The following is a 27,104-nucleotide window of genomic DNA, read 5'->3' on the forward strand; positions in this document are numbered from 1 at the left end:
AAATTTCCCCGGGGACGTTCGCCACGATAGTCCACAAAATAATAAGAATTATTTTATGAGATTTAGTTATATATATTCATCTGTATTCTTTCACTTTAAATACTACTTATTCAAGTTTTGATTAATTTCAGTAGTGAGTTGTATGCTTATTGGCATTATTCAATATATCGAGAGTGAGAGCTGGACGAGTCGCATGGAAACCGGATTCGGGCCCATTTGTGCAACCTTCGCCTTGTGTCGATCTAAAGCATACAATACATGGATAATTTATGATAATAACTGTATACCTTTTCTTTGTGCGCTTGGAGTCATAAACTCCCGGATTATTGGAAGAAGTCACGTAAAGTTGTAAAGCTTCCTGTACGTAAGAGTGAGATTATCTTATCAAGGCGAAAGTGAAAAGTTCATAAAATATGAGCATTATGAGACGTTTTTCGGGATAAAAATTTAATTTTAATCACCAATAATATTTCAGATGAAACAATTTGTTTCGGAATTGACGGCTTAAGATCGCTGTGTGTGTCAATCCTAAGTTCTATCGTCGTTTTCCTCCAGTCAAATTGTAAATACAATGTTTAATTGCCGTTCGGCCGATTGAATTCCTTCGTTTGAAGCCCCATTTTGTCATTATTTGTTTTATGTGAAATCCCGTCTAGGAAGGAAAAACTTAATCGATTTCGATACTATACGTAAACATCCTAAATTCCAACATAACAACCATTCGTAATGTGTTTATAAGGGTCGAATATTTCAAAATGAGCTCAATATTAGTCGTATTGACAGAGTTATTCGAGACCCGAACGGTTACAAATAATTTATTGACGGTCGAATGAGACGTAATCTGGCGGAGCCGGGCCGAGGCACGTCGGGACTCGGGAGGAATCAAAGGAAATATTACATCCTCGCTAAATATTAACTGAGCTGTTCTACTGAATATAATATACTGCCAAGTACTAAAGTTAATGTTCAACAGATAAATCAATAGTATTTTATTGCCTAAAGATATCTTCAGCGTACAGAATTCGACCTGCTACATTTTTATTATGGTTTAGATTTATATGTGACGTTCCTGATAATATTCCCATAATAATATACGGGCATTTCTCCGCAACTCGACGTCATACATTCCTATATTAGTGGTCCTAATAGTCCTAATAGGATAAATAATCGTAAAAAATTGACATAACACATTATTATTTTACAAGAAAGTGGTTAGATGGTGGTTAGTTTACAGAGCTTATCAAGAGAACTATGGTTACATGTATGTTCCCATGACGCCAACTGCTAACGACAGAAGTTTGCAAACGTTATCAAGTTGCACAACACTAATGATACGCGTGCGAGATGAAAGGTAATTGTAATGCGCCGGTACCGGTGCGCCAGTTAGCGGTCATTAATTAACTATCAATAAGCCAGCAGATTAGCAATTCAGGAGGCGTGTGTTTGAATAACAAGCGGGTAATGATTGTGATCGGCTGGATCGTGTACACGTGTTACTGTCGCGTGATATCTGTTCATGGTATAGTTGCTGGCTAATAACTCCGCCAATGAGTAATGGCGCCAACTAAGCGAATACATATCATTACGGGCGCTTGTGCGAGCGTTTCTGCTCGTGATGCCTGAATCGTGTTCAAACATCGCTGCAAGTCGAACTAAGTTTTGACAGTTTTGATACATGTATTGGTCCAGGTGGTGTAGTAAATCGCATTTCCCAAGCCCGAAGAGATTTCATTCGGGATTCGAAATATTTCCTTAGAAAACGTGAATATGTTTTAACCTGTGTATACTTTTGTATGTGATATAAAATGAGGTAATTCGCTACAAAGTTGTCACTAGAATTGGGCTCAGTATCCGTTCCGAGTTCCGACCGGCGCGTATTTTCGTGGGAACGTCACGGAGCCGCAGCGCGTTGTAGACTGGGGTAAAAGCCTTTGAAAATAATGAAAAGATAAAAAAAATCGCAGTCGGATGAAACCCATTAGAAAAGGAGGGGAATATGATAAAAATGTAAGGAAAAATAAATTACGGTCAATCCGAGTTCGGGAAGCGGGAGGGGGGAGCTTTTCAGGGAAAGAAATGGTTTCTCTCGATTTCCGACAAAACTACAAGTCCTATAGAAAAAAGTTCAATGGCAAAGTTATAGGTAATTAAAAGTTCTACAACTTTGGATTCACAATTTTTTCACATAACCTAAAAATTTAGGTGAAAAATTCAAAAAACCAAGTTTTTGGTCTTTTATTTCTATCTACTTCAAAATTTATTTTTTTTCTACAAAATTTGGTGGAAACTTACTTTATTATGTCCCAAATACACTGTAATTTGTTTGATTGAAAATATTTATTTTTTCGCCTTATTTTGAATTAATACCAAAAAAACAACCTAATTTTCAATCGAAAAGTCACCCGTCAAAATATCAGCTTTTTTCAAAAACTTGGGGAGCCTTTTATTCATTGAAATCTCTACTTTCATATGGTGTAAAAAAAAATAAACACCACCATAGTAAATGTTCTCAGGAAATGCATACAAACAGTGTGATAATGAGCTTTTACTAAATCAGGCACACTTCTTGAACTCTATATCTTCTCTTGTATCGGCTTTTCGGTAATATTTCAAAAGAAAAATAATTATCTGTTCTAAGTTTAATATTTTACAGCATATTCAAAAGCAAAATGATGTCGATAAAAACATTTCAGGTAGTTCGAGAAGTGTGCCTGATTTAGTAAAAGCTAATTTTCAGACTGTTTGTATGCATTTCCTGAGAACATTTACTATGGTGGTGTTTATTTTTTTTACACCATATGAAAGTAGAGATTTCAATGAATAAAAGGCACCCCAAGTTTTTGAAAAAAGCTGATATTTTGACGGGTGACTTTTCGATTGAAAATTAGGTTGTTTTTTTGGTATTAATTCAAACTAAGGCGAAAAAATAAATATTTTCAATCAAATAAATTACAGTGTATTGGGGACATAATAAAGTAAGTTTCCACCAAATTTCGTAGAAAAAAAATAAATTTTGAAGTAGATAGAAATAAAAGACCAAAAACTTGGTTTTTTGAATTTTTCACCTAAATTTTTAGGTTATGTGAAAAAATTATGAATACAAAAGTTGTAGAACTTTTAATTACCTACAACTTTGCCATTGAACTTTTTTCTATAGGACTAGTAGTTTTGTCGGAAATCGAGAGAAACCATTTTTTTCTCTTAAAAGCTCCCCCCTCCCGCTTCCCGAACTCGGATTGACCGTAATTTATTTTTCCTTACATTTTTATCATATTCCCCTCCTTTTCTAATGGGTTTCATCCGACTGCGATTTTTTTTTGTTTCAAAAATTATCTACTCTAGTCTATTGCGCGCGTGTCGGATTATAGCCAACCGTTCTGCTCCACTGCCAATCGATTTGTTTAGACTTTTGTACCTTTTCTTTGAAACTTTATTGATTTATCCCTATTCGTCGTTTTGTTAAGCAGTTGCTATTGTAACTTCATTAGTTTTTAAACTATATGATTTTTTTTTATTCTTAGCTTTTTATGTGCAAATTGATTGTTATCTATGCAGCCTCGTTCTTTGTAAATTCATCTTCAACTACTTACTTTTATCTTGATAAAAATAGTAATCCTCTTGTAGGAAGTCAATAACGCTTCCAGTTCTTCGTCATTATGCAAGCAGGTCATGATATTGTTTCTTAAAAAATTTATCCCAAATTCAATTAAATACGTATGAATTCCAAAACTACACTTAATTCTACTTCTATAAGGATTAACGTTTTTTACTTTGTACTGTTCGTAACACCTTGCAGACCTAGCAGATCTACCTAAATCTTGTATTTCATCTAAAATCCACAGTGCAGTGAGCAGGATACATGAACTAATGTTTTAGCCAGTAAATCAATGTCGCATTAGCGTCACAAGTCATTGCACGCACGGATCAGATGTCAGTCCCCTGGACTGGATTCCGCGACCGGTTCCACTTGGACTTTGCTTTTATTCGCATGCCATTCCTTCGGCGGCAGCACCGCGCCTAGCAGCAGTTAGGATGGCTGCCGTCTTTGGTCATACGAGTCGAGGTATTTCTAATGTTGTGGCTCATTTCCATTTTATAGGTGCGCGCGAAACCATTCGCCTGCTAATTGCTAATTAGGTCTTGATTGAAACTGAATTTATCAAGAATTACTAATTAACGATTTGTTAAAAAAAACTACTAATTGCTGGTAATGTGAATAGAAAAGTTTCGAATAATGAGATTCCCAAAGTTAAAGAAAAATGATTACGACTAGCTTTATTTCTCTCGATATTACATTTACAACGTTACTGAAGTTTTATGTTCGTAAGGCGGTCTTATTTCTATTTTTCAAATATATTTATTTTTTATTACTTCTAAGCTTCTTAGGTGACACTATCATATACTTAGGTGAAGAGAAAAATTTCCAAACACATTTGAAAGGTGAAACCTACTTTAAGTATTGGCATTATAGAAAGGCTGTTGGGTCTGTACTAAAATGGCTATAATCATCATTGATTTAAATGACCTTTTACTCGTTGATCGATACTGCTTTAGCTCCAAAGTCAATAGAATATAAAGCATAAAATTGACTATATTTTGTATTAATTGGTGTTTGTTATGTTTCCAGGCAGGCGAGCCGGGCGTGGTGGTGCTCCGGCCCGAGGCGCTCGCGCCGGACTCGGAGTCGGAGGGCGAGGACGAGGGCCGGCCGCCGTCGCCGTGCAGCGTGCGCTTCGTCAACGACAACGTGCTCATCAACGGCCGCTCCTCCATGCTCGCGCGCACGCCGCAGCACAAGCAGCGCGCCGCCAAGGTATACTCACACATAGTATGTTACACACACACACACATACATACATTTCCACAGGGTTCATGTATCCAGGGTGTTAACACTTTCAAATTTTTTTTTTTAGATACGTAATCCTGTTTTGCCGTTTATGATAGAGTAATGTATAAATAAATAAATAAAAAACCAGATACGATTGTTTTTAGACTATACCTAATCTCTGTAAATAATTACTCTGTTCAGAATTCAGACTGGCTTGGGTATTGGTATGGTATGCTTAATGTCTAGTAATACGTTAGTGACAGTTCAAACAATGGTATCGCGTGTCACCACGTGGCTCGTTGCCCGGAGCCGGCGCGTCTGCAGCTCGCGACAGGGACTCGGAGACGAGACGTGACACACGTGATATCGATTCTCAGTCTATTATGTTAATTGAATTCGAGCCTACAGCTACGGGATTACTGATGAGCTGTTTGATTAGTGGCATAATTAATTATGTACCTACTTGATCTATTTTTGTAATATGCAAATAAGATAACTTATCAGGGATTATTAGAGTGTAGAAGGATCACATATCTATTTTTCATATTATAATTGTCTTTTTTAATCATGTTTTTGAAACCCAAGTATACATTTATTTTGTAGCAGGTAGTTGCTAAAAATAGTAAAAGTAAAAAAAAACGGCAGAAAATTTACACGATTCTTTCTTCATTTAAAAGATATCTAGAAAAGATACTTTTCTTATCTACCCTTTTCATATTGTTCTATTAAATTAAAAAAAACAACAAATGTTTTCAGTTAAAACTGCAATTCGACGATTCGCTGACGCGGACCTTCGAGTATCCCTCAGAGACGTCCATGTGCGAGGAGTCCCCGAGCCGACCGGACGCTACCCCCAACGGCTTTGCCCTCAACAGCTCTATCCTCAACGGCTCTGCCTCTGACTGCTCTGCCTCTAACGACTCTGCCCTGAACGGCTCAGCCCTAAATGGAACTGCCCCAGATTTGCCGGGCTCTGCACCGCCCGGTCAACACATAGCAACGCTTGCAGCCAACACGCATCTGGGTGAGTAGTGTTTAAACTGGTTTATTTCGTAATTAGGTAAGAAATTAGACGACCACATTTCTCATTTAATTCTTGTCTGATATTGGTAGATACAGGTAGCTTAAAATACACTAAAAATTGCCGATACAATCAATATTCTACGATTAGTTAACATGTGTTATCAATAAAAATTATATTTCAAATTGATATAACACAAGAAAAAATTAAAGTTCTTTGTTAAAATTACTAATTGTTATAAATTAGAGGGTAAGTAGGAAGATACAGGGTACTGATTAATTATTTTACTGGTACCGATTTTACTACTTACTTCTTACTAATATTATAAATTCGAAAGTTTGTGAGGATGTGTGTGTGTGTGTGCGTGTTTGTTACTCTTTCACGCAAATTCTTCTGAACCGATTACAATGAAATTTAGCATACATGTAGAGGGTAACTTGGATTAACACATTGGATAGGTTTTATCCCGGAAATCCCACGGGAACGGGAACTATGCTGGTTATTCTTTGAAAACGCGGGCGAAGTCGCGGGCTGAAAGCTAGTTTTTTATACATCTCAAACAGTAACGAAGGGAACAGAACAGAACAGTGCAAATCAATGACAATAATATATCACGGTAACTTTTATATCATGCGTGCATAACGTTCAATCAAAGTATTGTGACACTCAAAACCAAATATGGTTCAAAATCCACCAAGTCTACTAATTAATCAACAAGAACAACAACAAAATCGTTTTTTAAGCTATTGCATAGCTTCTATCGCGGGCCTTGAGCGCGGGGACCGAATCGAGAAATTCCGTAACGAAAAAACCTCACGCTCCCCACGGGGACGGGCGCAGAGTTGTGGCTTGAAAGCATAGCATGCAATAGCTTTACCGCGGTAGTCCCCGAGTGCCACACGTATTTTTTTTTTTAATTTATGTCGTGGTATTAATAAGTGCGCATGCGGGGTTGTAGCGTTTTGCGCTCGCGTGTCCGTGCGGGGTGTGAGCGGTATGGCGGCGGGCGTCCGGGCTGTGAGCGGGGCCGTGCGGGGCGCGGGCGGCGTCGAGCGGGGTGTGAGCGGGGCCGTGCGGGGTGTGAGCGGGGCCGTGCGGGGTGTGAGCGGGCCCGTGCGAGGTGTGAGCGGGGCCGTGCGGGGCGCGGGCGTGCGGCGCGCGGGCTCGCTGCGGCGGCCGGCCGCGCCGCCCCCGCTGCCGCCCGACGAGTTCTTCATATAGCACACGGTTATACACGTCACAGCCTGCTATACATTCCTATGTCTCGATGTCGTACGTGTAGATGGCGTGGGGCACCCTGTAGGCCACACCGCAACCATACTAGCTATCTCATTATGTTGTAGGCTAATACTGTATCTTTCATTCTAATCGTTGCCAGTTATAAGAATTTTTTGTTTGAAAAAACATTGTGGGTAGTCGAGGCAGAGCATTGTGGTAGTCACGTTTATTATGTGTAAAAACATCCCCGTTTTGAACATTCTTTGGTTTCAAAAACCAACACTGAGGATAAAAACAACATCTTAATTTAAAATGCACAGATAAATGTAAAAAAATATTATGTACTAAACATAAATGTACAAGTACCGAAGGAGAATATAAAGCAAGTAAAATAAGTTACTTATATGCAAATATTGATTAATTTATTTGAATAAGGGCCGATTTTTCAATCCTTGGTTAAAACTTATTCATCGAATAATGTATAAAACTACCATTTTAAAAACGTATTCTAATTGCCCGTATTTGACAGTTTACGTGACATTTTAATATTATCGTGTAATACATTATTGGACAGATAAGTTTTATCCAAGCATTGAAAAATCGGCCGTAAAATAAGTAAATCACTGAAATAGAAAAATCCCTTACCACTTCCCGCAACTAATACTTACATACAAATTAAATTATTTCGAGCTCAAACGATAGTTCATACATTTTCAATTTATGGAACAATTTATCTTCCGACAAACACAATAATAGAACGAATACATCACATTATAAACATAATTTGTCTAGTTACGTAGCGACAGACAGACCGACCTACATAATGAATTCCACAGTAATTACCGCTGATATGAGTGGCTCGTGGAGGGCTATCTCTGTTTGTTGTGACCGCTCAGATAACTCAAATAAACAGCACATTATGGAAATGTTATTTATGCATTTTACAATTCATTACTTGTGCTCATTGTTTTGTGTTATATTCCGACATTAATTACTGGCTAATGGCCGTTATTTTGACAAGTGAGTAGGAAGGAAAATTTCGGATGTGAATTATTTAAATGTATTGTTATGAGTTTCTTAGATTATCTAAAAGGATATTTAATTGAGAAGGAAACTCGAAATTATATCAAGTACAAATTAACTTATTGCATTATATACAGGCACATTTTTCAAGAATTTGTTATCATATTAATCGTTAAAAAGTAGATACTATAAATTGACAAATTATGAACAGGAAAACCAACCCTTTTGTTAATACTTCGTATAGCGCCCTTTAATTACACCATAGATCGAATACCGCAGCCAATATTTGTAAGGATTATTTATAATACCTAATTGGACGACATAAGCCGATACTGTTCATCGTGTAGCCGGGCCTTGGTCGCTCGCGCGTCATCTGACATCTCTAATGCTATTGTGTGATATACCTTGTAGATTGTTGCTAAAATTGGTATTAATATGAGCTATGAAATAACTCTTTTTGTGGAGAAATGTGTGGAGGTTTTGCTATTGGAAATCATGTTTTTGGAAGGCTAGTTGTATAGGTAGATTATAAGATTCCAATTAATGATTTGAGAAGAATATAAGAGAGTAATAATAAAACACTTTTCTAGCTAAAAGAATAAAAAAACTTTATTATAGTCCAATCTGGGCAAAACATATTACAATACGAAAAAATTATAGTGGGATACCCTTTCCAACACTTAAAATATTATCTATCTTAGATCTTCATCTAAATTGTGTTAACAAATGGTTTGTTCAGAATTAAGGTGGCATATCTCTTGGATGTTTTGCCTATTTATCATCCAGACAGATCTTTATAAGTAATGAAAGTGTATGTTATTGTTAATATGGCCATAATTGGACACATAAAATTGACATATTATATGAACTGTAATGCTAATAGTGTTGTATGTGACCATAATTAGACACATAAAACAAACATATTATATTTAAATGCTAATATAAATATTGTACGTTTGTAACAGCGTGCGGCGGGCTGGCGCGCTACACGCCGAGCAAGACGCGCGCCGACCACTTCCAGCTCGGCCTCTCGCGCACGCCGCACTCCGGTTAGTATACACTATCTACTACATTATAATAAATTAAGTGCTTAAAACTTGTATAAAAGTATAAAAAACAAGTGTGTATAATGTGAATGTAATGGGGACATAAAACCCAAACATTAAGCGATGTAATCTTATTAAGATTTTAGCATGTGATTACTTAAATGAACTTTAAGCAGTTATTTTTTGTTTGTTTAAGTTTATCTTTTCTAATACGTAGTTTAATGTTAATTTACCTAATTTGATTATTTCCACTGTATTAACATATTATATAATATGTTTAATTCGATAATTTTTACTGAATAATAATATTATATCCTATACATTTCCAGAGGACCACAGCGAAGCGGAGTCCGCTGCTAGCACGGAGATACACACGGTCGGATGTGAGGATGGGGTTGGGGAGGGCGAGGCGGGGTGCGGCGGGGATGGGGAGGGCGGGGCGGGCGACGTGCGGCCCTGCGCCGCCGAGACCGCGCGCTCCTGGAGCGAGGCGCGCACACACGCTACCGACCTGCTGTTCTGAGCGCGCTCTGGGGTACACGTGCGTGCCACGGGATATAGGTGGAAACAGACACACACACACATAGTGCGCTGTGGTATAGGCAGATAGACCGCACACATACACACACACATACGTACACGTGTGATAGGCATGTAGATGGGGGCGAAGATAGACACACATGTGCACATTTTAAACAAATATAGTGCAAATATCGAGCAGAAGGGAGAGGGAGATTGAGACAGACACAAACACACACATATAAAGTGACAGTAATCACACAATTGTAGCAAAGTGAATTGTAACGTGTGTGCAGTGTTAACACTGCTTTAATTTGTAGTGTATGTGTGTGTCTATCACGTGTTCCGATTTTAACAAAATGTACGATTCATCTGGTTAAGTGTGTGTCTATAATTGTAACTCGCACTGAGAGCACAGAGAGATATAAATATATTTTACATATCCACACTGGAAATAAAATTTTTATAAAAAATCTTTTATCAAGTCATCATTGTCAGGCAACATTTGTTTTCTTGCAGAAAATATATTTGTCTTCTCTAAATTCAGTTCAATTGTGTGCTCAGAACTTATTTATATAGTGTATTTGCGACGTAATTATTGTAGTCATAAAACATAATAAAATGAAACTTTAAATAGCTCATTGATAGAACGCGTTTTAATCGCCAAATTTTATGTTAAGACTTATTGTAATCGAAAATGACAAAGTTATATCAAAATCGATGTAACCAACGAGTGTGTAGACTTATAATAATAATAAAAAAACGACGATTCATTGATATTTGTATTAAGAAATTTCCATTCCGTATAAAGTAGTTGTAAATTGACATACATATGATTATCAGTTTGAAATAAAATGTTATAATAAGTTTTTATGTGCAAAAATAATGTGCATGCTTAATCATTGACATTTATACGACCTTTTAACTTTTTATGTGACATTAAAAGGCACGTATGCAATATAAAATTAATTTAGTTACAAAAATAACTGCATGGTAAAGTGAGTGTAGTGTTGTTATAACTGTGATACACGCAACGCCCCAAAGTGTTCCGGGATGTAGCTGTGGCTCAGTGGTTACAGTTTATATATGTGCTTGATTATGAGTTCAATGTATTTCGCCTAGATTTCGTTTAAAAATATGAAGTTTGATTTTTATTGTATATAAGGTTGGAAATCGCAGGTACGGTTTCAAATAAACATTTGAACTATGTTAAAAAAATTTATATAATTGAATTTTGTCTGTAATAAAAATACTAATTGGTGTTAATAAACAGTAATCACTGAACAAATTCAAAAATTGCAATAACATGTAAATTGTGAAACATGAAACCCACTCATAAGCTACGATATATCATTATAAAAAGTATTTTGTAAATCTTTAATGCGGTAGAAACCCATCAAAAATTGCTCAATGTATACAGAGGTAATAAGTACTTATGTGCGGACGGACTGATTAGCTGTAAATATCAAGTCTTTGAAGCATTTTCATAGTATAAGTTGCGACATACGGATTCGCTCGCTTAAATTAAGTCAAAATAGTTTCATCCTGCCAAACATATCGTATTTATTGAAAATTTTCGTCAATTCACTTTTTTCACATAATTTTTATAAACATTTTCTACTGTCTCTATACCATTTCTACGAGCTATTTTCTTACAGAACTATTTCTGATATTTCACTGTAATTAGCAATAAATGCGATATGTCAACAGAGGGTCTCTCTATAAAAAAAAGAAATGTGATTTCAACCATTCCTATCGCCATTCCGAATTGGATGTATTTTGGGAGTTTTACACTTTTACAAGCGTTCGTAACTGTAGCGTATAATATTGTATAAACTGAACTTTTGTACTGTTCTAAACAAGGTACAAATGTGGAGCGGGGTGACGTCACCGCGGTCATCGTTAGGGAAACGCATTTTTTATAATAGCATTTTTGATCGAACTCAATTCGCTCGACTGTGTCAAATATATTTTTGGGTAAACTATATTCCATTATACAAAGATCGAGGCCAAATTTGTTCAATATTACGAGCCGGGAAGTGAAGTCGGTTAATTTTAAATTTTAAAGTGTTCACTTCGGCCGCTTCTGCAGGAAGAGTATCGTGTAATCCGCTTATTGTATGTTATGTGTAACGTTAGGTCGTCTCTCAGCCGGGCCCGAGGGCCCGTGAGGGGCTCATGAGCATTTATATTGGCCCTTCGCACAACACGCGCGACCCCTGGCGCAGGAACTCAACATAAATGTAATATCTCGAACAGCCAGCGCCTATGGTGTCAAAAATTGTATGATTTTTTAAACCCGATATTCATTTGAATCAATTGCGATATTATATTATTATTATAAAAAGATCTAGTGAATATTTGTCTTAAAGTTTCTTTGACGTAGGGACAACGGTCGCGTCTTTTCTTGGTATTTTTTTATATTTTGGTATATGGTTCCGCATACTCGTTAGAAATGTATTTATGTTATGAATGTATGTAACAAAGAGCGCGTCGTGGTGTGCGAAGGGCGCGTTAGTTAATTTTAGCTTTAGTCGAGTAGCTGATCAGGCACGCTCTAAGAGTGTCATATTATATTGTTTGTACATTAGTTCCGTACACGCGACGACGGTGCAATGTTAGGGCTCCGTGTACGGGAGGCCGCCCGGCCGACACTTGCCAATGCCTAGTTGTATCTTATGCGTATTATGACATTTATATTAATGCATTTAGTATTAGATAGGTTAGCGACGTGAACCGGGGTTGCGCCGCTATATCGTCGCCTCCGTGAGCCAATGTCGCTGTCAAAAATGACAGATGAATTGACAGAACGATAAATTGGCGCGCTTTTTGAAACAGATAATTTATTTAAACCAATGAATAAAAAGTTGCCTTATATAACTTTTACAAACAAAATACTTTTATACGGCAAAAGAAAATAATTTGAACGCTACAGTCTACAGATTGGCTCACGGAGGACTCTGTGCGAGATGGCGCGCCCCGGGACAAACCAATGGTATGCATTGCGGAGATAGTGTAGCGCTTTGTATGCGTCCGACGAGTATTGTTTACTGTACTGAAGCTGAAACGGCAATAAAATTGTATACAAATTATTCTGTGTTTCATTTGAATACCTATTAAATACTTAGTTAAAAGTGAGTTTTAAAATAAAATTCATAGACATGCCATGAAGTAGGTTCCTACTATTGGTATAGTAGGAACCTACTTACCTACACCAGGAACGATTTTGCTAATGACAAGATGCAGTAAATTTTGTATGTTATTGTTATTCATTATTTTGCTACATGAATCCCTCTTTTTCCACTGCTGAACTAGTGTTCTCCTAGAGAAGCCGACATTCATTGGATTGAATACTAAATTTTTAATCCAACTAAGAAAACAGATCATATTATATTATTAATCTTATCTTCTTCTTATATATAAAAATGAATCGCAAAATGTGTTGGTAAGCGCATAACTCGAGAACGGCTGAACCGATTTCGATAATTCTTTTTTTATTATATTCCTTGAAGTACGAGGATGGTTCTTATGTAGGGAAAACGTAACCGCTAGTATTATTATAACTTTAGATTGCACTTAATTGATCTTGAATACATTTAATAACAGGAAGCTACTGCTAGCATGTGCAATACATCACAAGTGTGTTCATTAATATGTACTTAGGTACTGTAATAGCATTACACAATAACAAAATTGATTTTGCTACATTAAAAACGTCTAATTAGATCCTCAACTTATCAAGTAGGTATCTACATTTATTATTCCAATCAGCCCTTGGTCTAAAGTCATTAGAATGCGTCTACCTATGAAGAGAGACGTTGTTGGAATCATTATGTGATGTGCACAAATCGATTCTTATTAAGTTTAGTTTCATATGGAATACTGCAAGAACAAGAAACTTAAGACAAGTTCATTTAAAATTTCAAATCCCAGATTTCAGCCAAATTAGCAAACCTAATAAATATACCTACCTACCTGATTCAAAAACCTCGTATAAGATTTATTTTCTCGCTTAGTTAATACATATATTATTGTAATCCATTTCGCAAACAATTATAATTATCGATAATTATTTTAGTTTATTTATTTATAACAAAAAAACGTTAATAAATTCATTTGTTCGTCTGGTCATAGTTATAGTCTAGTGTGGCAACTGTGTGACAATATCTGTGTCTGTGATCTAAGTCTGTGTTACATCATAATATAAATGTTCTAATCTTGTTCTAATATTTTGTTTAGTTCTGAGATGTTATCACATTTAACTAACTAGTTACGGTACGTGAATTAAAATTATCTCAATTATCATTCTATCTTATCATTTTGTCATGTTGCGCAGGACAAAGCAGTTGAACAAACAGGATAATCCTGAAGACAGATTCAAACTCGATTGCCGGTTTGATTATTTTTATATCTTATTTTTATTTAAACCTTGTGAAAGATGTTCTACCGTGGTTCCACCAACTTTATAGAACTCTTTTAATAGAACTGTACTGGCATGAAATTTAAAAGATATGAGATATACCTACTAACAGCACAAATATCGTGATATCGTCTCATTCTTATATGTCTCATATAAGAATGTACTTAAGTATATATACTTAAGTATTTTGTTATATACAATGCAAAGAGAATACAAATACTACGTAAGGTAAAATGTCATTTTTTAAAAGGCTGTTTAAATTATGCGTCTGCCTTATGCCAATATGTTTGCAGAATATAGGTCATTTTACGGAGCCTGCGCCCTACAATTTTTTATATTTTTTTATATATTTATATGATATTTATTATTTTCTGCGTATCGTCGACTGTTATTTCAGAACTATTTTATATAAACTTTTTTGTGTCTTAGACCCCTTGCCATGTTTCTCCATGTTGGGTAGACCCCCTACTGATATTAATTTCCAGTAAATTTGTAACTGTAGTGAAGTTTCGTGTTAAAAACGTAAAGTAAAAACACATGTTAATTTATACATTTATTAATTGAATTTAAAATTTAAATTAAAACTACTCAAAATAAAATTTTGTATCTGCTATGTAAAATATACGTAACATTAAATAAATATAAATAATAAATATAAACTATAAATCTTTTATAAATAATGTACCTATGTTTTAATATTAAGATAGTAAGTATGATGTTAGGACATAAATAAGACCAGAATATTAAGTCGCAAAATGTTATGAAAGGGCTGATCGCTGTGGCTGATCGCAAGTCGCAACCTATGGTCGCAACTGGTCGCAAATGCGCAAAATTTAACTTGCCTTAACCAGTCTATGGGCCTGCAACAGCTGAGCTACTCATAGACCACTCATAGACACAAATTCAATAGTCTTGAAACGACTACATAAAAAATGAGAATGTTTTTTTTGTTAGGACTAAAGTGAATTTTACAATAAATCTATTGTAATGCTATAAAAAGTGAATACTAGAAAAGTGACTGAGGAATCTACACTGGACAGGAACCACAAAGATTCAAATTTGAAAATTTCCATCTACGCTATATTTTTGTTACAATTTGACATTTCCCAGTTCTGACTTCCATCTCAATTTGTCACAACACAAAATGTGAATTAGTTACATGTGAAGGTCGCGCTAGGAGTGTTGCTGTTGGCTGTTGCCAATTACGTTTTTTCCGTACCAAATCGGTAATAGTTGCGTCCGAGCGCGGAGCGGCCGTGATTTACGTAACGACCTTCTGTCACGAGATTCCGCACGTATCTTGGTCGAAACTGAGAGCGCACTATCTTATCAGTATCTAGTGTTTATAACGGAACAGCTGGACTAGCATCGTCAAAATGTTGTCCGCGATATGTACGAGAACTGCTCTCAGCGCACGCTCGCTCGAGCGCTACGCCTCGAGCGTGGTCGAGCTCCCGAAATTCCAAGACTTCGGCGTTCAGAATGAACCCGTGCTGGGCTACCGCGCCGGCAGCCAGGAGCGGAACGCGCTCGTCAGCGAGCTGAAGCGCACCGCAGCCGTCACTGAGGAGGTTCCCATCGTGATCGGAGACGAAACCATCAAAGAGGGAGAGCCGAAATTCCAAGTCATGCCGCACGACCACGGCCGTAAGATCGCCAAATACTACTACGCGAGCGAGAAAACGATCCAGAAAGCTATCCAAGTGTCGGCCGAAGCGCAGAAGCGATGGGACCGCACTCCACTGGACAAGCGGGTGGAGATTTGGCAACGCGCTGCGGATCTGATGGCGGGAGAGCATCGCCAGCGCCTCAACGCCGCGACCATGCTGGGCCAGTCAAAATCTGTAGTGCAAGCGGAGATTGACTCTGCCGCTGAACTTATAGATTTCTTCCGCTTCAATGTATTTTTCTTAAAAGAGAACGCTAAATATCAGCCTATCTCTGAAGACCCCTCTGTCACTCGCAACTCTCTCCGGTTCAGAGGTATGGATGGATTCATTGCTGCTATAAGTCCCTTCAATTTTACTGCGATTGGAGGTAACCTTGCGTACACTCCAGCACTCATGGGAAACGGTGTGTTGTGGAAGCCCTCCGATACTGCCCTTCTTTCTAATTGGCGCATTTTTAACATAATGCGAGAAGCTGGTCTTCCATCAGGAATTGTAAACTTCGTGCCAGCAGATGGCCCCACCTTCGGTCGCACGATCACCGCCTCGCCGCATCTGGCTGGAATCAACTTCACGGGATCGGTCCCGACATTCAACTGGTTGTGGAATGAGGTGGGAAAGAACTTAAACTTGTACCGCAACTATCCCCGACTGATCGGTGAATGTGGAGGCAAAAATTATCATTTCGTTCACCCGACTGCTGACATACAATCAGTCGTAAATGGTACAATTAGATCAGCATTCGAATTTTGCGGACAAAAGTGCTCAGCTTGCTCAAGAATGTATATTCCAAAGTCTCTCTATGAACCCATTAAAGAAGGTTTGCTCGAGGAGAGAGCTAAACTAAAGATAGGAGATCCTACTGACTTTAAAGTGTTCACCGGTGCAGTTATTGATGACAAGGCATTCGCGAGAATAACAGGATACATAAAGAATGCTAAGAATAACCCCAAAAACAAGATCCTCGGAGGAGGAGAGTTCGACGATAGCAAGGGTTACTTCGTGCAACCCACTATCATTGAGACAAGCGATCCTCACGACAAGTTGATGACTGAAGAAATCTTTGGTCCCGTGCTGACAGTTTATGTGTATGATGACAAAGATGTGATGAAAGCCCTCGCCCTCGTTGGAAGCTCAACAAAGTTCGCTTTAACTGGAGCTGTGTTTGCTAAGGATCAAAGCTTTTTAGAGAAGGCCTTTGAAGAATTGAAAATGACAGCTGGTAATTTCTATATCAATGACAAATCGACGGGCTCAGTGGTTGGACAACAGCCGTTCGGTGGCGGCCGCATGTCCGGCACGAACGACAAGGCTGGCGGCCCCAACTACGTCATGAGGTGGACGACTCCACAATCCATCAAGGAGACCTTTGTCCCCCTCAAAGATATTGACTACCCATACATGAGAGATTAAGCAGAGATGAGATAATATCCAATTTAATGTAACAGTACAATAATGATCTATCAATAACTATCATAGTTATAGTATTATGCTTGTTTTTAAAGGTACTATTCTAGTGAACTTGTATTTAACTGTCAATGTATTAAAGAAAAGAAAGTATTTATTTATTCTCAGCACTACTATACAGTAGTAGTAATGGAAGAGTGATTTGTATATTGTGTTTATTTATTGTGAAAGGTCATTGATGAAGTACAGCAGTACAATAATATGCGATGCAATAATATTAGAGGTTATATGAAATGTTACCTGCGCTAGGTGTAGCTCCCGATTTGGGAAAATCCGCTTCTTGATGTGATAAATTAATTAATTACGATAAATATAAAAATATGTGTACTCGCTCGTCCCTCGGTCACAACTGCTCTTATCTAATTATTTTATTTGTTCCCTTATCATTTTAAACTAATTATTTGAACTATCTGCCTCCGCTCTCTCGAGATAATGCATTTATGCTCTTCAACTATAACAAAGTATATTAAGTTTTGTTTCTAAAACGACCTGATTTTTTCGAATAATATTAGTAATGTTTGTGTTGTGTGTTTATATTTATATCTAGTTGTGATTAATATCACTGTTAATTGATGCTCGTTAATAAATTTAATTATTATTATGATTTGTGGTTTTTCTTTTCCCTTATCAAAATGAACTCTCTCTATCGCTATCGTGACTCATGATCATGAAATAGATTTTAAATGTCTTCTATTTAGCCTATCTCTTTAAGTTATTCATAAACATTTGACTTTATTACCTTTTCACGAATAAGCCGCTAAACCGATTTTTGATAAGATAATAATACATATTTATCTAGATAAGGTTTTTAACTCAGTGCAAGACGTAAGCCCTATGTATGTACTTACATATTGTACATCCGGATGGAGTTCATAATATTTTAACTATGTAACCGCTTTAAATTTTGAAGGATTTTGGCAATTCTAAGAGTCAAGACTTACTTAAATTTTACATCATCAGCACCATTAGAAAACTTTGTTTGTTTTTACTAAGTATTAAATAAGAAAAATACTCCATCCTATACTATTATAAAGGCGAAAGTTTGTATGTATGGATGTTTGTTACTCTTTCACGCAAATACTACTGAACCGATTTCAATGAAATTAAGCACACATATAGAGGGTAACTTGGATTAACACATAGGATAGGTTTTATCCCGGAAATCCCACGGGAACGGGTTTTTCTTTGAAAACGCGGGCGGAAAGCTAGTTTTTTTCATATTTTTTTTTATTTTTCTACCTTTGGATCTATTTATTTAGATACAACTTAAAAAATAAGCTGCCTTAATTTGTACTACGGGAGAAGCCAGGAAAAGCGTCTAGTTGTTACATAAATCACTAGTTACTAACTGTTTCAAATTCTTCTTAGTAAAAGGGAGACTTTGATTATAGCACAGACTAATAATAATATACTACGTACTTATACAAATTATAGCATATAGGTATTATATCTATTACCTAAGTATAAAAATATTTAAATACTTAATTAAATTCTCAGCAATTTGCAGTTTTAAATTTTAATTAGTAGGTAGGTAGGTACATGAAATGTAAATTTATGAAGTAATGCCCACAATCTATCTCGCAGTTTTTATATCATTTCCCTTTTTAAATTACCTATTATCTGTTAGTATATTGATACTTTTAACTTTTTATTTATGTGTAAGCGATTGTAATTTGTAGTCTAGTAGTCAGCACATGTTATTGCAATACATAACAATTAGTAATTAAGGTTTTATGTTAAATAAGTATTGTACGGTCTAAATTGTTATATTTGTTTGTGTTGCAAATAAAATAAAATAAAAATCAGTAAAAAAAGTCCCTAGATTAACCCTTACAAATTGGAGTCGAAGCCATGACCTAAGAACAACGCAGGCGCGCAGCCATTGCACCAAAGAGAAAATCAATACAAGTACAAGTTCATGCGTTCGGCTACTTTATATAACTTCAGATTTCAGAGAATAGCAAACCATGATACATCACACAGCACACTTCCCATTATTATATTTGAAGAATTAATTTGCAACATTATCACGAACCTCGACAAAACCGGATTTCGTAACCTGCGTACCTAAATAAAAAAAAACTAGAGCTTAGAGCATGCTGAGTGTTATTTTTTGTTTACGTTTTTTTTTTCTATTTTATGGAAAAATCTTTTAATTTAAGTACCTACCTATGAAATTGAGATGTAGGTATTTAAGAAAGGCAGCATATTTTTTATTTATTGAATTAAAATAAACTTTGATTATTTTAACTACTTAACTCTATTAAACAAAAAAAAATACACTTTATAAGCAACTATATTGTCTTCCCGAGTTGAAGTCGTTACTTCTAATCCGAAATCTAAAGACATTCGTCCTAGTAGTAGTCCGGGATACATCGCCCATTTTTGCAAGTGATTACTATCAAGCTAATTTTTCGTGAGTAGCTTTATTTTGATGAGATGCCCAATAATTTCATGTACAAAACTCTCGATTGTGGTAGCTACCAGAGGAAACAAGGATAAAATATTTTGATTTGATGGTTCTCAAATATTAATTACTAACTGAATGTTTTTTTTGTTCAATCTCAAGATAATTATCTAAATTATTCGAAAAAATATTTGTCCTACAAAATCTATGGTTTGATCAAAGAGTCCCCCTTTCCAATGTGTATCGATAACGAAGTCATCATAAATGATTACTAACCAGCTGATTTTTTTATTTTCACTTATTTAATACTTATATAATTCAACAGACATATTGTCCTACAAATTGCGTAATAAATATTTGAGAACCGTCACATCAAAAATTTTTATCCTTGTTAACTCTGTTAGCTACCACAATCGAGAGTTTCGTACATGAAATTATTGGTCATCTCATCAAAATAAAGCTACTCACGAAAAATTAGCTTGATAGTAATCACTTGCAAAAATGGGCGATGTATCCCGGACTATAGGTCATATTAACAAATAAGAGAAGATAATATTCTAGTCTAAGATTCTAGTACATTGTGTAACAATTGCAAGCTGTAACAAAAGAATTCATCTCATTTGCTGACACATTACAATATACCTACACAAAGCTTTTCTAGACTTGTAAGATGAAAACCTACTCATAGTAGAATAAAAGCCGAACGTGACTGGTTTTGTATATTCAATATTGGCATTGAATAAAATTTTCAATAGTTAATGTTTGCGTTTGCTCAAGTAACTGGTGATTATTAAATTAGAGTCTATCTATACATCTATACAAATATTATAAAGAGGAAAGGTTTGATTTTTTGTTTGTTTGTTTGTATGAATTGAATAGGCTCCGAAACTACTTGGCAGATTTGAAAAATTCTTTCACTGTTGGAAAGCTACATCATTTCTGAGTGACATAGGCTAGGTTTTATCCCGGAAATCCCACGGGAACGGGAACTATGCGGGTTTTTTTTTGAAAACGCGGGCGAAGCCGCAGGCGGAAAGCTAGTATATAATAAGTAACTAGATTTGTAGCAGACTCAACACTGTATTTTCTAGTGTTTGATTTTACGCGAGTATTAGACATTTAGAAATTAAAGAATTTTAACGGATTTTAAACTGTCTCAGTGCAGTCTCCCCGTGACCACGCTCGCTGTAAAATGTTCGAAACGTCGGGAAAATAATTATAAAGATTAAATCGCGTTTAAAATCCGTTAAAAAGTCTTTAATTTCTAGACTCAACACTACTATAACTACGTCCCTAGTCGGAATACCTCGTAAAAAGCTAACTATGAATTTTTTTTTCATTGAAATTTAAATTATTTATATTAATTTAATTCACGTGCACATACCAATAAAATGGCATTTTATGTGTCTGTGCTCACGTGGAAAAACTGAAGGATATTTTGTAATTTTTTTATGTATTCGCACATCTATACTTACTAATATTATAAAGCTGAAGAGTTTGTTTGTTTATATATAAATTTATAAAGAATAGAAAAAATTCGATCACGAGGCGGGACTCGAACCCGCATCCTTTCGCGCCATTCCGGGGCGGATGCCTGACCAACTCAGCCAGTGACCCGCCAGAGCAATCAAATTTATTCTATTCTTTCAGTTTTAGACTACAAGCCCGCATATGAAAAAAATATGGGTCAAATGAACCACCAAGGGTCATATCTAGAACGAAAGAAGAGCAAAAAATAATAAGATTCATCACTATGCCGTCACTTGTAAGCTGTCCAACTGAGTGCAGATGAGAATTGAAAAGTACAGGTAGACTCGGTAAATTTTGGTCATATATTTTTGTACGGCATTCTTAACCATCGATAGATCCATTAAAAATAATAAGAAACCGCTCAGTGCCGTACAAAAATGTTGGTCCACCAAGTCGGAATTTTAATTTCATTTCCGAGAGTTACCGGGGGTAAATTTGGTCATTTGACCATGTACGGCATCTGTGTCATACTATTGCTATACTGCTTTTAATCCATGATTCCGCAACGCCGTACAAAAATCATGGGGACAAGGGGAAAAAATAGAGAGTTGCAATCCCCTCTCTTTCCCCACTCCAGGGGGTCATTTGACTAAGTACGGCTTCGGTTCCAAAACATTATCTAGCACTCAAAAGTACTATTAAAAGCAATGCCGTCAAAAAATAATTGTTCTTTTAAATGTATACCAATACTCATCTTAATTTCATCGAATTCTTGATATAAAGAGCTGTAAGGTCATTTGACCCTGTACGGGAACTTTTTTTTTAACATGATATTGTAAAATTCAATTGTTGTATAGTATTGCCGTTCAAAAGAAACCGTTCTAAAAAAGTTATAGAGAAATGCAAAACCAGAAATTTTGTTAAAGTTTAAACATCGTAGATTAATGAAATATAATAGTTTTCTACACTTTATTCGTTGTTTTAAATAGTATTAACATAGATAAATTAGGAAAAAACGATGCCGTACATTTTTGTGCAGACCACATCTTTTAGGCTGATGAAAGCGACGAAAGCTACAATTTTAAGGGTGCTTTATGGCCATTTGATACAGTACGGCATTAACATATTTTTACCCAACTACGGCAAAGCAAAAAGAGGGTTATGGTTTTGACAGGTCATGTATGTATGTTCATCTATTCCCTCGTAACTTCTAAACTACTTATCAGAATTCGACAAATAACATATCATTAGAAGCATCTGAATTGTTCACTGGATAACCAGCGACCAGCTAGCTAAAGGCTATATGGGGTTTCACAAAATCTAATGTGGCGCCCTCTAGCGGACAAAACATACAGAGTAAAAAAATAAAGTTAAGATAAATATGCCGTGTTTGGTATCATTTGAAAGCGCTTTACTTGTACATTTTGAATATGTATATAATACTAGCATTTGCTTGTGACTTTACCTGTATTCATGGGCTGATTGCATATAATTCACATCTTTTCGTTCATAGCTTTTTTATTAGTTCATCAATTTAACGGAGTCCATTCCACTTGACTCCGACTTTCCAAGGTGATAATTAACCACCTCGAGCTTCTTAATATTAATGTATATTTATATTTTATTATCAAAATATAAAGCAAACATTTCGTTATATGGATTTTTTCTTTTTCAGATTTTTCCCCTTTGAACCAACGAAAATGTACGGCACATGAAAAAATATTATCTATGAATAAAATACTTAAAAAATAAATTTATTTCGTGTTGTGTCAAATGACCCCCTGGAGTGGGGAAAGAGAGGGTATTACAACTCTCGATTTTTTCCCCTTGTCCCCATGATTTTTGTACGGCGTTGCGGAATAATGGATTAAAAGCAGTATAGCAATAGTATGACACAGATGCCGTACATGGTCAAATGACCAAATTTACCCCCGGTAACTCTCGGAAATGAAATTAAAATTCCGACTTGGTGGACCAACATTTTTGTACGGCACTGAGCGGTTTCTTATTATTTTTAATGGATCTATCGATGGTTAAGAATGCCGTACAAAAATATATGACCAAAATTTACCGAGTCTACCTGTACTTTTCAATTCTCATCTGCACTCAGTTGGACAGCTTACAAGTGACGGCATAGTGATGAATCTTATTATTTTTTGCTCTTCTTTCGTACTAGATATGTCCCGTGGTGGTTCATTTGACCCATATTTTTTTCATATGTGGGCTTGTAGTCTATTTTATGTGTCTGAAGGGACACACCGCGTGATCATTCGACCACATCGTGATCGAATTTTTTCTATTCTTTATAAATTTATATTTATAAAGCATTTGAATGCCATAAAACCAAAAATATAAATTCAACAGTTTGTTTGTTTGTTTGAACGCGCTAATCTCAGGAACTGCTGGTCCGATTTGAAAAATCCTGTATAGCCCATTTATCGAGTAAGGCTATTATAGCTATATATATGTATAATCACGCTGAGACCAACATGAGCGGAGCAATGCGGGTGAAACCGCGCGGCACAGCTAGTATTGAATGAAAACATGTATTCTATGAATACAATTCAAATTTGTTCCTGTGAATTTCCGCTGACTATACCTAACTACCTCACTGAAATTTAGACACGCTGATAAGATAAGATTCCAAGATTGTTTATTTTTAATAATGCAACAATAACTTTTACAGCATCGTATCATATCATCTGTTTATCTCTTTTGTTGGGAGCGAAAGACGCTTGTTTTAGTTAAGTCATTAACTTATATGTACATTTTACTTTTATGCGGAGATTAATAAATTCATAGTCATAATCATGTATCTACCTAATACTGAATTCGCTATAATACTGTTTTCAGGGTTTCACTCAAAAACTGCAAGGGATTTTGGATTTCGTAAACTTTATTGTTACGATATAATATCTCTCGGCAACATCAAAATAATATATGATATACCTAATTTAATCTAAGTGTACAAAGTCGCGAGCATAACTATACTACTTACAATACCTATATAACTTTTATTACATCGTCTCAAACTTTTTGGTCTGTGTAGCGCATGTCGCGTGACGGTCGGCTGCCGAGTAGGTATTAAGCAGTGTTCGGAAAGTTTCACTTTTACCGTGGTTTCATAAAACCACACAACATTTTTTTTTTTCTTATTCATCGATCATACCTCATATAGCCTTGACCTGATTATCCTTAAATCCTATTTAAATTATCCTATTTATGTAATATTTATATAAATATTATGGATTGGGAATATGAGTCGTAAAAAAATAAGATCTATGTTTAGCTTTAGACAGTCACGCATCCCACTGCAACTGCACTGAAACAAGACTGAAACCAACAATAATTTGGAAAATCCAAAAGTGCACGCCTCATAATTTTTTTTTAATAAATATTTATTAATTATTATTTTTGTTTATTTAATAACAATTAAACCACATCGAATCAGACCCTGAAAAATGAAAGGGTTCTATTCCTGAGCATACTCAAGCGTAAGAGAAAAAAATAGTTTGGAAAATCCAAAAGTGCACGCCTCATAATTTTTTTTTAATAATTATTTATTAATTATTATTTTTGTTTATTTAATAACAATTAAACCACATCGAATCAGACCCTGAAAAATGAAAGGGTTCTATTCCTGAGCATACTCAAGCGTAAGAGAAAAAAAAAAGACTCGATTAGTAAAGTATTTCGGTCGCTATCGTGTTAACAAGAAAAAGGATCCGCACATACAGACACACGGACGTCCAAGACAGAACTTTTTTAAACTGTTTTTTAACTAGTTTAAATAACAAAAATGACATCAAAAATATCATGAACGTTAAAAATAGTGTTTTTTCTTAATATGTGTGTGTATGTATTATCTTACAAGTGCAATGTATGATACATAAAGACATTTTAAGTTTGAAAAATCAGATGTTTTGCGCGAAGTGACAGTAGTACCCACCTCAACGCTTCGCTTATGAGGCGTGCAAAAGACTCGATTAGTAAAGTATTTCGGTCAAAAGGATCCGCACATACAGACACACGGACGTCCAAGACAGAACTTTTTTAAACTGTTTTTTAACTAGTTTAAAATATAACAAAAATGACATCAAAAATATCATGAACGTTAAAAATAGTGTTTTTTCTTAATATGTGTGTGTATGTATTATCTTACAAGTGCAATGTATGATACATAAAGACATTTTAAGTTTGAAAAATCAGATGTTTTGCGCGAAGTGACAGTAGTACCCACCTCAACGCTTCGCTTATGAGGCGTGCAAAAAGGGCTTGTGTGCCGAGCACATGTATCAGAAGTGAAACTTCTTTGGCAAGATTCAAAGAAACCTAAATCGTCGCCTTATTCCATGACGTGACGGTATTGCCATGACGTGACCTTGAAATTTTACTCACAAAGCGCTCTATAGAAGATTAACTTCAATAATTAATATAAAAAAAAATATGTACATGAAACTATACAGTCCCAAACTGCGTCACGGGTAGACTGTCCAGTGTCTGCCCGTGGGCCGTGACCGTGTCTGCCCGTGACCGATCGCAGTAAAGTGTTGTGAACGTCCGCGTCGGGTTATACATATAAATAAAAGGCGTTTATAATCCATTAATGAGTCTTTAATTTCACCATAATATGTCCTCGTGATATGTGAGAAGCAATAAACGATTTAATATTATATTTATATAAAAAGACTTGAATCCAAACCAGAAAAAAAACAAGAATTGGCAAATGACAATGTCAACGGAATACGCATCTGACAGTGACAGAAATGCATAATTTGTGTGGATTGCGAAGCGGTATAGAATGGCATAGAATTTGAAGTTCTTTCTAGAAACATGCCCAAAATTTTATTTTTATAAAGATAACTACAGGGCATTTATTCGTGAACATAACAAATTATAACGGAAAATGTCTAACGTATTCGGTTTAATAGTGTCCGGGCGACTGGTAAGTCAAAATAATGAAGATAAAGACATTGTTTACATTTTATGTTTCTATCGTGATTTACGCGTTCGTATCTGTTTGGCCAGGTTCAAACGGACTTTACGCCGGTATCGGAAACGAGCCTGGTGACTACTATTCTGGACGTGGACTCGATCAACCACGCCGTAGTGTTTCTGACGGGCACGACGCCGCTGCCGGCGGGCACTGTGGCCATCGTGTACTGGAGTTGGCCCGACCCCAACGCGCCGCCCAACTGGCAGCCGCTCGGTCACATTTCTAATGCGAAACCATCGGCTATATTTAAAATACACAATTTAAAAAAATTGCATGAATTATCCAGTGAGTGAAATGTTTTTATCAGTTTAATTCTGAATATTGTGTGAGTGTAGTTATTTTAATATTTCCTGTTTATTTACAGGTGAAAATAAATTTATGAATGCATTTGGGCAGCAGCAAATCTGCCACAATGCACAGATCGGTATATCCATAGAGCCAGAGACTAATGCCCAACATCTAGAGCCATTACTTGTAAGTGTTTACTGTACTATTTATTCAATAGACCACTATTTCTTACGCTTTATAGTATAATTACCTCTAATGTGATGAAATATTATTGACTCTTATAAAGTTATCAAAATGTTTAAATTCAATTTTAATTTAATTTCAGACTCAACAAGCAAATACTTATGTAACGTTTGCACAGAAGATGTTAGAAAATTTAGTGAATTTTGTGGCGTCATACTCGGTGACCCAGGAGCAGATGACCCCCACCCCCGGGGTGTCGTACATCCCCCTCAACACGCTGCACACTTGGTACCAGAACTTCGAGCGGCGGCTGCAGCAGAACCCCAACTTTTGGAAGAACTAGCCCATGGACTGCATTTATTTCTTAAGCATAATAATGTGTTTTGTGACAATAGTGTTAAGTAAAGTCTATTGCAAGAGAATGTAAAGGATAGTTGAAACAGCTTGTTACTGTACGGAAAGTGAAAAACAGATATTAAAAGTAATTGCAATGTTATTTATTTATTAATAGAAACAAACACAGCTGACACATTTCTTTTAGCTCTGAGTGG

At 36.0% G+C, this 27,104-nt stretch overlaps 3 protein-coding genes across 4 annotated transcripts in view; all 3 read left to right on the forward strand.

Moving 5' to 3' along the window:
* LOC149489292 (uncharacterized) overlaps positions 1 to 12,747 on the forward strand; it is a 41,196-nt gene extending 28,449 nt beyond the window's left edge. The window contains exons 4-8 of one of the 2 annotated variants that reach the window (XM_089711897.1): positions 4,628 to 4,813; positions 5,585 to 5,852; positions 9,056 to 9,139; positions 9,466 to 9,697; positions 9,739 to 12,747. In XM_089711897.1, the coding sequence (XP_089568023.1) occupies positions 4,628 to 4,813; positions 5,585 to 5,852; positions 9,056 to 9,139; positions 9,466 to 9,659 (732 nt within the window). In that variant the 3' untranslated portion in view covers positions 9,660 to 9,697; positions 9,739 to 12,747. Of the gene's footprint in view, positions 1 to 4,627; positions 4,814 to 5,584; positions 5,853 to 9,055; positions 9,140 to 9,465 lie in introns of both variants that reach the window. The other variant, XM_089711890.1, reaches the window with a different exon arrangement.
* Positions 12,748 to 14,953: 2,206 nt separating this feature from the next.
* On the forward strand, positions 14,954 to 17,813 carry P5CDh1 (delta-1-Pyrroline-5-carboxylate dehydrogenase 1). The gene has a single exon (XM_089711673.1). The coding sequence runs from the start codon at positions 15,452 to 15,454 to the stop codon at positions 17,153 to 17,155; it is 1,704 nt and encodes a 567-aa protein (XP_089567799.1). The 5' UTR covers positions 14,954 to 15,451; the 3' UTR covers positions 17,156 to 17,813.
* An 8,032-nt stretch (positions 17,814 to 25,845) lies between these two features.
* Positions 25,846 to 27,048, forward strand: LOC149489294 (protein OPI10 homolog). The gene is made up of 4 exons (XM_089712041.1): positions 25,846 to 26,031; positions 26,115 to 26,367; positions 26,447 to 26,556; positions 26,696 to 27,048. Exons 1-4 carry the CDS (start codon positions 25,993 to 25,995, stop codon positions 26,894 to 26,896), a joined length of 603 nt encoding a protein of 200 aa, XP_089568167.1. The 5' UTR covers positions 25,846 to 25,992; the 3' UTR covers positions 26,897 to 27,048.
* The last annotated feature ends 56 nt before the right edge of the window (positions 27,049 to 27,104 follow it).

Source organism: Colias philodice, chromosome 3 (genome assembly GCF_061535455.1).
Source record: "Colias philodice isolate Cphi_HAF_F1 chromosome 3, ilColPhil1 Martin Lab GWU primary, whole genome shotgun sequence".
NCBI classification, from domain to species: Eukaryota; Metazoa; Arthropoda; class Insecta; order Lepidoptera; family Pieridae; genus Colias; species Colias philodice.